This window comes from Urtica dioica, chromosome 2 (genome assembly GCF_054948205.1).
Source record: "Urtica dioica subsp. dioica isolate 48M chromosome 2, U.dioica_male_clone48M_v1_H2, whole genome shotgun sequence".
Classification (NCBI taxonomy): domain Eukaryota; kingdom Viridiplantae; phylum Streptophyta; class Magnoliopsida; order Rosales; family Urticaceae; genus Urtica; species Urtica dioica.
The window spans coordinates 32,854,498-32,871,909 of NC_142757.1; the positions used below are offsets into that span (position 1 = coordinate 32,854,498).

Here is a 17,412-nt window from a genome sequence, read left to right on the forward strand (position 1 = left end):
AAAATGGTAATTTAGTAAATAAATTCATTTGAACCGAGAGATTTTCAGTGTCAACTCTTTAGTGGAGTCAGTTGGCATTAAGCTAAACTTGGAAAAGGTTTGTGAACTTTTGAGTCCAAGTGTTTAGCTCAAGCTTTGTTCATTTGGGTCCATGAGGTCACTGTCACGAATCACATCGAGTAGGAATAGTTAAACTGGAAGCTAAGTCAAAACAAGAACGAAAATTGTCAAAATCATATTTTTGTCTTTTGAGACATATGATGAAATGAATGTCAATAAATTTTTTGACAAGGTCATTTGATAACATGCATCACTCGACCAATACTAGTCTTATTGGGCCTTGTGGATTAATTTCATTTCATAAGAATTTTATTGAAAATTCTTAATGGGCCTTTTTTTCATGTTCTCATGAACAAATAAAGAAGCTTCTAGAAGCTCCTTCTAGAGGACATGTTGGGCGCCTACTACCCAAGAGATAGAGAGAATATTTTGTGCATAAATGTATCAAGATACTTGCCAAAAGAAAAAGAGAAAACAAATTTGCATGAGGATGCTTTAGGGTAATCGGCCAAGAGAGAGTCAAAGGCAAGGCATGGAACAAAATAGGAAACAAATCCAAGGCTTATTGAAGCCTATGTTGGCCGTGTGACTCAATAAAGGAAATAGGGAAATTAGCTCATGAATATGTGATATTCTATAGAAGAGGAAACTACCTTATAGAAGGTGAGACCTCTCCTATAAATAGGAGCCTCATTCCACACATTTCATTCGTCCAAGTTTAAGAGATTTGAGAGACTCTCTCTCTAGAACTTTGGCCGAACTCCTCTCTCTCTCTCTAGTTTATTTTCGATTTTTGTTTTGGCACCTAGGTCATCATTTGACCTAGTGTTTAGCTCTGCGACTTCAAGACTCGTTCTTAAGTCGTGGTGTTTAAAAGTGTCCACTCACTAATTCCTTTATTTCGAGTGATTTAGTGATAGAAACTTTCGTGGTTGCTCGAGGTGCCGAGGAAAGAAAGAGAGACGTGCTGCGAGGGGAGACGAGCGTTGCAACTTTCCAAAAGCTTCTCAAAGTTCAAGCTTCAAAGAAAGGTTAGTAAACTTCTATACTCATAATAGTTATTAATTACATGTACTTGCTCTTTGTCTAGGTTAGTAAAACTGGTTTTGCTTGTAAAAGAAAATTTTTAAAATTCCGCCGCTTACCGAAGCGTTAATTATTTTCTTAAACCCTAGATCGATTCTAACATATAGAACCTTACCGTTGAGGCGTTCAATCTTGCCGTATGACCTCTCCAAGAGAGCGTCCTTAGCCAGGAGATCGTCTTGAAGAGTGGCGATCTTATCGTTCATCTCCTGGAGCTCTCTTTGAAGAGACTCTGTCCCCTTCTGAACCTCGGCAAGCTTTTCCTGCTCGGCCTTCGTGTCGCGGAGGCGCTTTTCGTAGCGAAAGGCATCTCGGTTCAGTTGAGTCGACAGCTGAAAGAAGAAAATAATCGTTAGCTTGACCTCAATTACAAGTCCCTGAATTCTTACAAGAACAACAGGTCGGCTAAACGCTTACCCCAGTGATGGTCGAAGCCATCATTTGGTACCAGTCCGATTCGGCAAGCTCAGGCACCTTTGGAAGGACCATATCGGACCAGGTAAGCTGGCGCAAAAAATCCGCCGAGGAGTAGATGTCGTCGCACAACATATGATCTTGTGCATAATGGAAGTTGACGACATGCTTCTTCTTACGAGAAGTGGCCGGGGTGGTCTCAGCTCACCCGCTACTCCTCGACTTTGATTGGGCCCTATTGCCCTCGGCAACAGCTTTGCCCTTGTCGGCCTGAGCCACCTCGGCCACAGGGGCTCCAAGGGCGGGCTCTTCTCCGTCCCTGTCGGCGAGGTCAGGGGCTTGATCTTTCTTCTTCTTCCTTTTCTCCCCTTCTCTAGAGGCTCCGTCCTCAGAGACCCGATTCGCCGGCATCTTCCTTTTTTTTGCGCCACCACGACCTCGGCCCTTTCTAGGGCACGGCCTTCTTCGGTCCCGGGGGCTTCGGCTTCATGGACATTCGTCGGAGCGACCTCAATTGTTATTAATTACATGTACTTGCTCTTTGTCTAGGTTAGTAAAACTGGTTTTACTTGTAAAAGAAAATTTTTTAAATTCCGCCGCTTGCCGAAGCGTTAATTATTTTCTTAAACCCTAGATGGATTCCAACAAATGGTATCAGAGCTATGGTCAAAGATATGCATGTACATGTATTTAAAAATATGAGCTTGAAAATCGTTTTCAAAAGTTTACTAATTTTGTGACAAGTTAGAATTGTTTTCTTAGATTTTTTTTTAATTTATTGCTCATGCATTTAAATTAAAAATCATGTTGATTTTCTATGAGTTTGGGATGATATTAAAACACATTAGAATCAGTTTTAAAAGTTTTTAATTTTTTATATTGAAAAACGTGTTTTAAAGGTTTGAGAAATTTCGAGTAAATTTAGTGACTAGTTTTCTTGTCTTACTAGTTTTTTTTTATTTACTTGAATCGTTTTATGCATGTTGTTATTTCTTTTATATCATGTTATTACCTTGCTAATAAAACACCAATAAAAGCTTTAACAACATCCTAAAACGTTCCGTTACACTCGATTCTTTTTCGCACCTAAAAAGGACCAAGCTGTAATTATTTCTTTTTCTTCGAGCTGGAGTAAAACCCGCAGTAAAAGTGGCATAACTCTCTGCTCCGAAATCGAAATTTAATGATTCTTGAATCAAATTAAAGCTCTGTCTGTCCTCTGTCCAATGCCACTGGTTTCAGGTCAAAAAGACATCGGAGCCGCCAGTTATGGTGATTTTACTCCGAGGTGCGCGGCTGTTCCGAAAGTCCAGTTTTTTAGAATTCCGGATTTTCAGCCTCACTACCATGAGTTATAGAACTCTAATGAGAAAAATTTCTTGAGCAAAAATTTTTTTTCATAAGATTATAAACATGATGTGTAAGATTAAAATGTTTTGATTTTTAAAAGTTTAATTGAAATTGAATTTTTACAAAACTAGTTTGAATTTTGAAAAACCGTTTTCGCTTTCAAACTTGAAAAATATTTTGTCATCCAAATCAAATAAGTTTTCAAAATGTTTTCAAAACTATATCTATATCACATATTTTCAAAATCTATATGCTCTTGAAAATTTGAGTGGGAGGTCTCCTTGTAGACAAGCCGAAAAATAAAAAGATGTGTAATCTCAAACTTTCAAGTGTTCGAGTGAGTTGAAGTTCACACTTCCCTCATGCACTTTCCCGAATAGAAAATAGGAAAAGATCGAGTATGTACCTTGTGCCTTTATGCACTAACACTGCTCTGAACATGATGATCTAGGATTCTCTTCTAGTTATCCGCTCTGTCGCTCTCTAACTAGGAAATCCGTTTCCGAACTTACAAGAGTCGATGAACCAACTCCAAAAACTAAGTGGGAGGGTTATATTTGTTGTTTGTAACCCACGATCCCCAACACTAATGAAAAGTGCAATTGTCGCTAGCCTAAGAGTCACCCTCGTGGCCCTCTCTTAAATGAGAGTACTCAAGGGCGCTTTGCACTGATCATTGCTCAATGAGCTAAATCCGAAAGTGAGACAATGAGACAAGACCTCCCCTCGGCGGATTGTTTTCAAAGTCAATCTTTTGGACTAAGTGGTTGGTTACACACTTAGACTCAATCCCTAGTAATCCTCCCTCAAGGCCCTGCGAAAGGATATGAGTGATCAAACCAATTTACAAGGTGGCTAGTCAAAAATGGTGTATTGACATCTTGGCTAAGCATTAATGATGTGTCATTTACTTATAAATGGAGATTTTTTGCGGCCTTCTCTTGATGGAGTAAATTATCGTTTGGTTTATAACACCTTTGGATTTTATCAAGTCTTAAACAAACTTAAATCCTAAACCAAAGACTAATCATAAACTTTTTTCAACTTATATAGGCAATATGTCTCTCAACCTTCTCTCGTTCATCATTTCCTCGAACAAACTCGAAACCAAAAACTACGTTAGTTGGAAACATAACCTCGACATAATACCTACCTTTAACAAGCACAAATGGGTACTCACCACCCCGTGTCCTCCTCTGACGAATGATGATTCAACTCAAGAGGACAATGACACCTTAGCGGCCTGGCTTCGATCCGATGAGATTGTGAGGTGCTATATCTTAGCATCTATGAACAATATGCTGAAAGAGCAACATCGTGACATCGAGACTGCCGCTGACATGCTCTACAATCTCCTTGAGATGTTTGGAGGGCAAAGGCGTCAGGCAAGGCAACAAGCAGTCCGACAGTTTATGAACTGTCATATGAAGGCTAGGACTCCTGTTAGAGAGTTTATGATACTGATCATTAGTTTTCTGAATAAAATGGAAATCCTAGGATCTGAGACTGATGGGAAGAGTGTCATAGATATGATCTTAGAAACTCTCCCCGCATCTCGTGATGCCTCCAAGATGAACTACTCCATAAACAAGCTAGAGTACACTGTTACCAAGCTTATGATGGAACTTCACACTGCTGTATGTCTCACTAAGAGAAAGAGGAATAAAGGAGAGGCACATGCTACTGAGCAAAAGGCCTCCACCTCTGGAACTAAGAAGAGACCTCATAAGGCCGATAAAAAGAACTGTCCTGCCTATCTCAAAGCAAAGGAACATAGTATTGTACTAGTTACCGAAGCATGCTTAGTAGCTGATAATGTATCAACGTGGATTCTTGATTCCGATGCTACTAACCATATTTGTTGTTCCTTGAATGGTTTCAAGAAAACCAAAAGCTTAGAGGAAGGCGAGTTCTGTTTCAAATGGGGTGATGGGAGCCTGGTGTCTGCGAAGGCTGTGGGATCCGTGACGCTATCTTTTGAAGACCGCACTTTAAACTTGAATAATGTTTATTTTGTTCCTACCTTTGGGAAGAACTTAATATCCGTTGCTCGTCTTCTTGAGCAAGATTATTGTTTAAAGTTCATTAAGAATGGAATTCGTATTTCGTTTCCTGATAATTCTTTTGTCACTGATGCATGTATGAAGAATGCTCTTTTCTACATCTATCCCACTCAACCTTCTCTTTTAGACACCGAAATAGATAATGATCTAATTAGGGAGCCAAAGAGGATCAAACTTTCTGAATCCTCCGATCTAACAAAATCAACACACCTATGGCACTTAAGACTTGGTCATATCAGTCTAGATAGGATTAAGAGACTTGTGAGGGACGGTCCACTCCAAGCCTCTGCAATAGGTTCACTACCTACTTGTGAATCCTGCATAGAAGGAAAAATGACTAAGCGACCTTTCTCCGATAAGGGTCGAAGAGCCACTGAGTTGCTGGAACTAATACATTCTGATGTATGTGGTCCGCTCAGCCAACAGGCATGTGGGGGATACGAATACTACGTTGCCTTTACTGATGATTACTCGCGATATGGTTGTGTCTATTTGCTCAAACACAAATCTGAGACCTTTAACGTATTTAAGGTCTTTAGGGCTTTAGTGGAAAAGCAAACTGGCAAAGTGATCAAAACACTTCGATCTGATCGAGGTGGTGAGTATATGTCTGGAGAGTTCGATGACTTTCTTAAAGAAGAAGGTATCGCTTCTCAGCTTACCGCACCTGGCACACCTCAACAAAACGGAGTGTCAGAGAGCAGGAACCGAACTCTTATGGAAATGGTTAGATCAATGATGAGTTACTCATCACTCCCTATTTCCTTTTGGGGATATGCCCTCGAAACAGCTGCTTACATTTTGAACCAAGTTCCGTCCAAAACGGTTCCTGGTACTCCTTATGAACGATGGACTGGCCGTAAAGTAAATCTTGTCCGCATCAAAATTTGGGGTTGCCCCGCACACGTGCTAAGGCAAAAGACTAGCAAGTTGGCTAGTAGGTCAGAATTGTGCTTGTTTGTGGGATATCCAAAGGAAACCAAGGGTTTCATCTTCTATAGTCCCGAGGACGATAAGACTTTCGTTAGCACGAATGTTCGTTTCCTTGAGGAGGACTTTATGAAGGATGCAAAACCTAGAAACAAAATTGAGCTTGAAGAAAAGTTGGGTGAGGAAGCTTCTACCTCATCTGTAAGAACTGATCTTACCCCAACTGAAACACAACCTAACTCATCAGAATCTCGTCAAGTAGTACTTAGACGTAGTGGGAGGGATACTCAAAAGCCTGACAGGTACATGTCTTATGGAGACTCTCTTGTAGCCGTCTCTGACATGGATGATCCTGTTTCCTATAGCCAAGCGATGGCTTGTTCTGAATCAAACCCCATGAAAGTTGAGATGCACTCGATGTATATCAACAAAGTCTGGAAACTTGTAGACCTTCCTGAAGGGATTAAACTCGTAGGGTGTAAGTGGATATACAAGAAGAAAATGGGTCTTGATGGGAACGTCGAGACGTTCAAAGCACGACTTGTGGCGAAGGGTTATACCCAACAAGAAGGGATTGACTATGAAGAAACCTTCTCGCCAGTCGCGATGCTTAAATCCATCCGCATACTCCTATCCATAGCTGCAGCTCTCGACTATAAGATCTGGCAAATGGATGTCAAGACAACCTTCCTGAATGGCAATCTTGATGAGCGCATTTACATGGCTCAACCAGACGGTTTCGTGGAAGAAGGTCAAGAGACCAAGGTTTGTGAGTTACTTAAGTCCATTTATGGACTAAAGCAAGCATCTAGGTCATGGAATATTAGATTCGATAAAACTGTAAAAGGCTTCGGCTTTGAACAGTCAATAGATGAGCCTTGTGTTTACAAGTTAATACACGAAGGCAAAGTTGTGTTTCTGGTGCTATATGTCGATGATATACTACTCATTGGTAATGACGTGGGTAAGTTATCTGAGTTTAAGGTCTGGCTGGCAAAGCAATTCGATATGAAGGATCTAGGAGAAGCCGCGTACATTCTGGGGATCCAAATCTTTCGAGATAGGAAAAACCGGACCCTGTCGCTCTCTCAAGCATCTTATATTGATAAGGTGATGGATCGCTTCTCGATGCAAGACTCCAAGAAGGGTCAAACACCCTTTAGGTATGGAGTTTCACTCTCTAAGGACCAGTCTCCCAAGACTGCACAAGAGATTGAAGACATGAGGAAAATTCCTTACGCCTCTGCCGTAGGAAGCCTTATGTATGCTATGCTTTGCACTAGACCTGACATCTGTTTCGCCGTTGGCGTAGTTAGCCGTTTCCAATCTAACCCTGGACCCGAGCACTGGATTGCTGTTAAGCATGTTCTTAAGTATCTTCGAAGAACTAGGAACTTGATGCTTACATACTCAGGTACTGACCTGACTATGACGGGATATACCGACTCCGATTTTCAAGCGGATAAGGATTCCAGGAAATCCACTTCACGATCTGTGTTCATCCTTAATGGTGGAGCTGTTGTGTGGAGAAGTATTAAGCAATCTTGCATTGTTGACTCCACAATGAAAGCAGAATATGTGGCTGCTTGTGAAGCATCCAAAGAGGCTGTATGGCATAGAAAATTCCTTAAGTATTTGGAAGTTGTTCCAAACGTCGACGAGCCCATGACTCTTTATTGTGATAATAGTGGGGCTGTCGCTAACTCGAAGGAACCTCGAAGCCATAAGCGCTCTAAGCATATTGAGAGGAAATACCATTTGATTCGAGAGATCGTGCAGCGCGGAGACGTGGAAGTGAAGAAGATCTCAACGGTGGACAACCTAGCAGATCCATTCACAAAGGCCCTAGCGAACAAGGTCTTCGACCAACATCGAGAGGGATTAGGCATGAAAGACTACACACATCTTCTTTGAGTCAAGTGGGAGTTTGTTGTCAATGGTGCCCACAAGAAGAGTTGTAATCTTTATATTCTACATTTGATGTAATAAAGTCTCATGAAGACTCTTGCTTGTAATTGCTTATTCATTAATAAAAAGTTGAAACGTTCATTCAATCTTCCTTGTCTGAAGCTTTATGATAAAACATTAGTCTTTAGTCCATAGACAAACTTAACAACTTACGAAGAGACAAATGTAGATTTGCATGAACAAACTCTTCGTAGTTTGCTTAAAATGATATATTCGCAATCTAAGGGTCAAAGGACTATTGACCTCAGTATGATTGTTAGAAGAATCTATGATGTCTGGTTATGAGGCATTGAGAGTTGGAGACTCTATAGTTCTTCTAGGTATCTTCCGAAGGTACTGAATTGACCAGTGCACTTCTAGAGACAAGATAAGAACAAACCATTTAACCTCTTATGTCTCGAAGTCACTACGTATGAATTGCATCGTGCTTACCTTAATCCTGAAATGAGACATGCCATTTCACAGCTTACGTATTCTCATTTGAGAAAGTCAGAGTTCGGACTCACTATGTGATTCCGAAGAGGGCCTATTGGTGAAGTACTAAGTTGTGAGAATGTCATGAGTAACTTTGTGAAGTTCTCATAGATATGGAATTCATATACAAGATTGCTGAAATGCAATGTATGTCACCCCATGCTTTGTTCCTTGGAGTGTGAATAAATGAACTGGCCAGCGTCCAAATTGAGTCCTGACTCTTTTGGATGAAACAATGTGACTTGTTAGCTCCTCGTCAATACATTGTTTCTAACTTATTCACAAGCGACAAAGGAGTTGAGGAAATAACAGCTAGAAGGGTAAAATGGTAATTTAGTAAATCCCGACTAGCTGATGACATTCATGAAGGGTAAACATAGATAATATTCAGTGGATCCGCTCATCATAATTAGGTTGAATTCTTGAGTAGAAAATAAATTCATTTGAACCGAGAGACTTTCAGTGTCAACTCTTTAGTGGAGTCAGTTGGCATTAAGCTAAACTTGGAAAAGGTTTGTGAACTTTTGAGTCCAAGTGTTTAGCTCAAGCTTTGTTCATTTGGGTCCATGAGGTCACTGTCACGAATCACATCGAGTAGGAATAGTTAAACTGGAAGCTAAGTCAAAACAAGAACGAAAATTGTCAAAAGTGTATTTTTGTCTTTTGAGACATATGATGAAATGAATGTCAATAAATTTTTTGACAAGGTCATTTGATGACATGCATCACTCGGCCAATACTAGTCTTATTGGGCCTTGTGGATTAATTTCATTTCATAAGAATTTTATTGAAAATTCTTAATGGGCCTTTTTTTCATGTTCTCATGAACAAATAAAGAAGCTTCTAGAAGCTCCTTCTGGAGGACATGTTGGGCGCCTACTACCCAAGAGATAGAGAGAATATTTTGTGCATAAATATATCAAGATACTTGCCAAAAGAAAAAGAGGAAACAAACTTGCATGAGGATGCTTTAGGGTAATCGGCCAAGAGAGAGTCAAAGGCAAGGCATGGAACAAAATAGGAAACAAATCCAAGGCTTATTGAAGCCTATGTTGGCCGTGTGACTCAATAAAGGAAATAGGGAAATTAGCTCATGAACATGTGATATTCTATAGAAGAGGAAACTACCTTATAGAAGGTGTGACCTCTCCTATAAATAGGAGCCTCATTCCACACATTTCATTCGTCCAAGTTTAAGAGATTTGAGAGACTCTCTCTCTAGAACTTTGGCCGAACTCCTCTCTCTCTCTCTCTCTCTCTCTCTCTAGTTTATTTTCGATTTTTGTTTTGGCACCTAGGTCCTCATTTGACCTAGTGTTTAGCTCTGCGACTTCAAGACTCGTTCTTAAGTCGTGGTGTTTAAAAGTGCCCACTCACTAATTCCTTTATTTCGAGTGATTTAGTGATAGAAACTTTCGTGGTTGCTCGAGGTGCTGAGGAAAGAAAGAGAGACGTGCTGCGAGGGGAGACGAGCGTTGCAACTTTCCAAAAGCTTCTCAAAGTTCAAGCTTCAAAGAAAGGTTAGTAAACTTCTATACTCATAATAGTTATTAATTACATGTACTTGCTCTTTGTCTAGGTTAGTAAAACTGGTTTTACTTGTAAAAGAAAATTTTTAAAATTCCGCCGCTTACCGAAGCGTTAATTAATTTCTTAAACCCTAGATCGATTCCAACATATAGAACCTTACCGTTGAGGCGTTCAATCTTGCCGTATGACCTCTCCAAGAGAGCGTCCTTAGCCAGGAGATCATCTTGAAGAGTGGCGATCTTATCGTTCATCTCCGGGAGCTCTCTTTGAAGAGACTCCGTCCCCTTATGAACCTCGGCAAGCTTTTCCTGCTCGGCCTTCGTGTCGCGGAGACGCTTTTCGTAGCGAAAGGCACCTCGGTTCAGTTGAGTCGACAGCTGAAAGAACAAAATAATCGTTAGCTTGACCTCAATTACAAGTCCCTGAATTCTTACAAGAACAACAGGTCGGCTAAACGCTTACCCCAGTGATGGTCGAAGCCATCATTCGGTACCAGTCCGATTCGGCGAGCTCAGGCACCTTTGGAAGGACCATATCGGACCAGGTAAGCTGGCGCAAAAAACCCGCCGAGGAGTAGATGTCGTCACACAACATATGATCTTGTGCATAATGGAAGTTGACGACATGCTTCTTCTTACGAGAAGTGGCCGGGGTGGTCTCAGCTCACCCGCTACTCCTCGACTTTGATTGGGCCCTACTGCCCTCGGCAACAGCTTTGCCCTTGTCGGCCTGAGCCACCTCGGCCACGGGGGCTCCAAGGGCGGGCTCTTCTCCGTCCCTGTCGGCGAGGTCAGGGGCTTGATCTTTCTTCTTCTTCTTCTTCCTTTTCTCCCCTTCTCTAGAGGCTCCGTCCTCAGAGACCCGATTCGCCGGCATCTTCCTTTTTTTTTGCGCCACCACGACCTCGACCCTTTCTAGCGCACGGCCTTCTTCGGTCCCGGGGGCTTCGGCTTCCTGGACGTTCATCGGAGCGACCTCGATCGTCTCAGGTACCTCGTCAGAAAGCACCAGGACGACCGGGATCTCGGACGTCAAATGAACCCGGTCACTTCGACCTCGGGATCGTTGACGGGAACCGACGGGGTTGGGGTCGAACTCGAGGCAGCACCCCCTTCTTGTTTTTCCTCGCTTCGCGAGCACTGACCGGGGTGTTCATATTATCCCCTACATCTAAAAAAATAGCATAAACGCAATTGACCGCAAGAAAGAGGAAGAAATCGAACTTGTCGAACTAACCTTCTTCAAAGTCCTTTAAAACAGCTGGTGGGCGAGGCCAAAATTTGGCCGAAATAAATCTATGAGAAGTAAAGTTTGACCACTCTACTTCGCCTTCCTGCAATATCGAGAGCTTCTCGGCGAACTCTACTCCTTGAGAAGGCGCCTTGATCTTTTCTGAAAAACAGAATAGACAAATATTAGTTTATCTCGCTTGCCTATAAAAGTAAATAAAAGAATAGAGTAAAATAAAATTTTCATGCATACTCGGCGAGCTCGCCCACTTCGAGGAGAAAGAACGAGCTCGATCCCCGTGGGAATGCTCGTTTACGGCGAAGTAAAAATATCGCCTCCCCCAAAATTTATCCTTCGAATGCAGGCCCGAGATCACTCCCTTGCCTGCAGCCCTCGAAAGATAGAAACACTTCGGATCGTGTTTCGAATTCACCTTAACAACACAAAGACGAACTAAATCCATCAATGTGAGTTCGACATTTTCCTCATGGGCCACTACTATCAGACCCATCATCATCCTGACAAAATTCGGACACATCTGGGGCAAGTTTAACCCTAAAGTCTGAACAAAGTCAAACATGAAAGGGTGAATAGGAAATCTCAGGCCGCACTTCTCTAACCACATTTCATATATACAACAAAAATCCTCCACAACAGTATCCGTAGTGGCTCCGGGAGGGGGAAGAAGAATCCTTATCTCTGAGGGAATCTGATATTTTTCGCGGATTCTCCTAAGATTGATCGAGGTCACGGCAGAAGGTAATAAGATGTCTTCGTTTCCTAAAGGATGAGATCCTGATGGACGAAGTCCTGAGCTCGACATTTTAAAACTAAGGTTTCTAGGGGCGAAGTGTTTAAAGATATGAACTTCTTTGAGTTCGCTGGTCGAACTGAAAATAAGAAATGGTCGAAGTCTAACCAAAATCGAAGAACTTAGAGAGAGAGCTTAATAAATAGAGAGAGAAGTTCAGAAGAGAAAGTTACCTTTTAACCACATACGATGAGAATATAAGTGGGAAGAAGTAACTCTTCGGCGCGCTTATTTTTATATTTCATTATTAACCAAAATCCCGAAAAAATCTAATGATTTCGGAAACAAATCAAATCAAAGATATTTCCTTGATATCTGCAAAGATATCAACAGACTCCCCGACTTTTCGACTTCGACCGACGAAGTGTAGTAATGTCACGCCATGCCACGTATGAAGAGGACGCGTTTTTGCGCGATGCCACGTGGCCCCAAATATTTGATTTCCCCCTTTTTTGTTAATTCGAGGCAGTTCGAATTCACCGCGAAAAATATTTTAAAAAATATTCGAGATATTTTAAAAATATTTGGGGGCTAATTGTGGGGAGTAAAAACCAATTCTTTTATTTAAAATAAATATCTTAGGTGGGCTTCAGATCAACCAAAGCCCATTGCCTATTTTGCAGGTCGGCCCGCAGAGTCAATCGTGGGCCTAATTCAATCTCGACAGATCGGCCCGAGTCCAATCACGTCTTCCAGCTCGACCACATCCTCCTGGTCAGAAGAATCGGTCAGTCGAAGAAAAGACCACGCCGTGAAGACCGGATCTAAGACGACTTCAGTCCTGACGAGGAGTACGGATCGAAGAACACGTGTCTTCGGCAAGGAAGCTCCATCTCGCCTATAAATAGAAGAGGAGGCGACAATTTTCGCACATGCAAGCCTACAATTCCAGCTCTCAACCAACCATTCTTTATATTCGCATATTTACAGTCTTGAGCTCGTCATATTGAGTTCACCACTTCGTCCTCCTTTGTAATTCAGTTTCAACAATAATAAAGTTTTTTTTTTTATTGTTTTAACGAAAGCTTTCTATTTATTTATTGTTTCTTATACGACGTCTTTTGATACCCTTATAAAATAAATATCAAATATTAGCATATATTATTATTTGTGATTGTTGAATGATCCAAAAATCGGCATCAACAGCTGTCATAAAAATTTTGAAAACGTAAATTTGACTATTTTGCTGAAAAGTTGAAACTTGACTATTTTGCTAATCAATGAGTTTCAAATGACTATTTTATACGATTTTCCCTAATTCAAAAAGTCCCTCCAAAGAATCAACCTATGACCCCAGGAATTCATTGAAAACTTCGGCTCTGTACTGATTGACGACGAGAGGCTCGGCGCCCAGGTGGAAAATTCTTCTTCTTCGGGACACAGACCTCGCCACAAAATTTGAACTGAAAGTGAATCCAAGAAGTGCGTTTCCCAGAGAATATGGGTTGGACTCACCCGGGGATATCCATGGAGGATTTTATGAAACTGATTAAAGGATTCGTAGATATACTGATTTTGACATCTGGGTTTCAATCCTCTGGTCGTGATGCCCACTGGAACCCAGTTCACATCACTAGGGCTTTTCAATGGTCGCTCTTCTTTGAAAATGTTAGTATTCTTTCCCTTTTTTTAAGTCCTGCTTTTCGTTAATAATTTGAAAAAAAAAACAAAAAAACAAACAAACTATTTCATGCCACATTCATTAGTTTGTTGACAATATTAAGTAAATAGGTGTTGAGTAACTTGAGCTGTTTGGATGGTTATGAAGAATCATTGAAGGCACTTGATGAGGCTCTGTCGGCATTGACATCTCCTGATTCTTTCCCTCAGGTTCTTGTACTTTATTCAGTTACTTTACAAACTCAGCTCAGTTATATATTTCGAATTGAGTTTAAATTATAATGTTCTCACCTTCAATGCAAATTGCAAGCCCAATTTAGTACATTTGCGTTTGTATCACAAAATATAAATCTACAACTAATAAGAATAGCCAAGTTGAAATCTATAAAATTCACAGTTTGAATTGTCAACTCAGACTTGGCCGGTTATGTAATTTCCTATAATGATTTCAGGGTCTTAAAGAGTTGTCGTCAAGATCTTTAATCAATGCTACAGAGTTCTTGGTCGAACATTTCATAAATGTTTTGCCGTTGAAGGGTTCGCTTCTCAGAGCTTTTTTGACGGCAACCATTACGTTGGACCTCAATGAACTCGCTGGGAAAGAGCACGATCGCTTAAGTCTGTATCTTAACAACCTAAATTTGTTGAAGACGACCACTCCAATGTCTCTGAGAAGGGAAATATCTAACGATGACTCGACCAAGTCTCCTGAAGCCTCCTTGACAAAGTACACTGTCCAAAAGCTTGCGAAGAGATGGTCGATGGTATCGGATATATTCACAATTGAGAAAAGCTTGATGGCCGTTTCTGAGAAGATCAAAGGTAGTATCAAAATCAATGAGTTTGGTTATAACTTAACCAAGGAACAACTAATGCACAACGACGCTCCAATGTAAGTGTCCGTTATATATTATTCGTTTGATCAACTTTTCGCGTGATATTATGATTGCCTTTCATTATTGCGGTGTTGGGTTTAGCCTTTTTTTTTATGCTAGTAGTCATAGCTTGGCTGAGCAGGACTAGCTTCTGGCTATTTATTTATTCAGATTTGCAGAGCAAGTGGTTGGGTTTGTGACTTGGAACTGTTGGAAATCAAAGAACCTTTGTTTTTTCGCGGACAAGAGAGCTGTTCGAATGGTCTCCGGAGCCAGCATGATCTTTTCTGCTCCAAAGATTCAATGGCTACAAGTATTTTATACGCTGAATAATCCAGGCAACAGTGATCTGTGTGACATAGTTGTAAGTGCTTTAGATTATCTTCTGTACGGATCTGATAGTTGTCAGATTTTTAATTGAAGAAATCTTATTGTTGTAGTTTTTGCTAATTACGAAAATATCAAGTTAGCTTCCATTTATAATTCTGGTTTTGGCCAATGCAAAATTAATCCGTTTCTACATTCTTTGTTTATTGAACATTGTTGATAGATATGTTTTTTTACCAAGTAAATAGCCATGTGACAGTCTATTTATGGTCATCTATATGTATAGTTGAATCATCGTATATTTTTTCTTTTCTTAATACAGGAGCTCCTGTTATTTGGGTGTATCACGAGCCGTTGGAGTACTCTTATCGAGCATGTGATGTCAGTCTCGTATAGTCCCATTACAACTTCAGAGCAGTACGAGGAACTGTGCTATTTACTTCAAGGGAAGTCTCGTGATTTTGAGTCTGAAGAAAAAACGAAGAATCCAAAGGTAGTCAAATGCTCAATCATTATATATGAAATGGATAAAGATAAATTATTTGCCCAAACTCATGAGTCATTTTGATTGTCAAACTAGGAAAACGAAGTTCTCGAGTACTTGATTGATTTATTGGGTTGTCAACTTCGCCCACTGTGGAGTATATCTCCAGTCTTAGCAGCAATTGCTATTCCATCCTGGTATTTCTGCTATAGAACTTACATTATACTTTAAATCAGATTTCTTATGCAGATAAGAACTAGAATGAGGTATAATCATTATTTATTTGGGTTTGATACCTTGAAAAGAGTTTAAAATCAGTCGTATTGCAGGTCACCTTTGTTTAGGCTCTATGTGAGTGAATTGGGTAATCAAATTAGAGGAGATTCTTCAAAGATGAGGTATTTTCTTGATTGCAATACTTTTCAGCTATTAATTTTTTTCTTCTTTTCAATCAGGGATTTCATGTGTTTATTTATTTTCTCTTCCTTTCTTCTTGGTGTATGGTTGTAGACGCTGCAGTTGTAATCAAGAAAGGAAGGCGCATTATGAATGTGAGTTATAAATATTAAATAGTCTAAATGGATTATTTTCTTTTATTTTTGGGGTAAATTTTTGTAATACGAGCTATTGATTTACAGGTGAAATCGCTGAGAGAATTTGGTGTCTCTATATATTTCATGTCTGTGGAGCTGCAGGTCAAAATGTCCGTCCCAACACTTGCAAGTTCTTTCATGCTACCTTCTTTGATCCATTTTTTTATGTTAAAAAAATTATTGATAGGTTTACTAGTAATACTAACGCTTAGTGGACACGTCTTTGATAGAAAACTTTAATATATGTGTCAAGTGCTTTGATGATCGACACCATAAAATCCTTCTTGGGAATAATCTTTTTAGCCTTTTTTAGTCGAATGGTAAAGGAATGAAGTTTAACTAATAAGAGTAGTTATTGTCAATCTTATCACTCAAATTCAAAACTACACAGAAAGTTTTCGTCCTCAAAATAGGATACCTCTTAAGTGCTGCATTACCATTAACTTTTAGGGAAAAAGAGCTTGCAAGGAAATGTGCCGTGTCATCGTATGATAGACCTAGCTGAGAATACAATAGTATCAGAACAAATATAGAATATGTCTCTGTGGAAAGCACTGTTGCCGATGATAATCTTCTTTTTATTTTCCTTTTTTTGTTTATAATATCTATTATCGCAAATGGGAAAGTGACAACCGATAGTACAATGTAGTGGGATAGTCACTTTTATTTTATTTTATTTAATGTCATTTATATGGTTATATAACTGAGGCTTTCGTGGTTTCTTTTTTCCCTTGGCTGGTACAGAAGTACTAAAATGAAAATGTCAAGCTCTTTGAGAAACCGGTTCTTTAGCCACCAGGGGAAGCGGATCGAGGACACGGGCTCTGATATCTCGTTCGTTGGTGTTCGAAGGAGAGCGTCTTTGGCTTGCTTTCGCTGCTGTGATGCGCCGTGTGTTATTAAGAAAGTGGCTCGGAAGTTAAAATTGCGATGCAAAAGAGTACTGAGAGAGGACAGAAAAAATGCCTGGTTCGGCTATGATCTTCGCAGCTATGCTCTTAACTTCGACAATGCTTTCTATTGAACCTTTTCATGTTTTTTTTTTTTTTTTTTTTTTTTTTTTCTACCTTTGCTAACGGGTTGATCTTCCGAGACTATGTATCTATGTGAAGTACTGCAATGCCTTGTGCAGTTATTATATCACCCTTTTTCTTTCCTCGTTCTACTTTCATTTGTACTCTCACCATCTAGATGATAAATCATTAACAAAATTAGAAACAAAATAAAATATAAGAATAACGAAAAATTTCCAGGGTTTTAAACCAAGTCCGGGCAGATAATTATTGGCAACTGTGAAAATTGTAGAGAAAGTTGTTGGCCCAATGAGGTCAAATTTATTATTTGAAAGAGTATCGTACTTATATAGCTTGTTCAAAGTTAAAATTGCAATTTAACCGTTTGGTTAATAAGTCGCTGGATTTTTTAACAGGCCTAAAATGACTGTTGGGAATTCCAGATTAGATTGTTGAGTAAATTCAAGCGCATACAAATCAACAGCAAGGTTTTACACAGGTTCACCGGTTAATCGGCTAATGCCCGTTGAGCTCTACCTGGAGAAGCTCAGGGCCGGCCCTTGCCTTAAGCGACATAGACAATC

General features: G+C 40.1%; 1 protein-coding gene across 2 annotated transcripts; it reads left to right on the forward strand.

Annotated features, from left to right (window-relative positions):
• The first annotated feature begins 13,190 nt into the window (after positions 1–13,190).
• On the forward strand, positions 13,191–16,826 carry LOC149404434 (fanconi anemia group F protein (FANCF)). Of its 2 annotated transcripts, none has more exons than XM_089604897.1 (10): positions 13,191–13,524; positions 13,648–13,746; positions 13,989–14,428; positions 14,583–14,775; positions 15,061–15,231; positions 15,319–15,419; positions 15,552–15,620; positions 15,733–15,773; positions 15,861–15,917; positions 16,560–16,826. In XM_089604897.1, the coding sequence occupies exons 1-10, from the start codon at positions 13,357–13,359 to the stop codon at positions 16,571–16,573; spliced, it is 1,353 nt and encodes a 450-aa protein (XP_089461023.1). In that variant the 5' UTR covers positions 13,191–13,356; the 3' UTR covers positions 16,574–16,826. The 2 variants fall into 2 exon arrangements, with proteins under 2 accessions (XP_089461023.1, XP_089461020.1); XM_089604894.1 differs by having other exon boundaries at positions 15,861–15,925; positions 16,560–16,702.
• Positions 16,827–17,412: the final 586 nt, after the last annotated feature.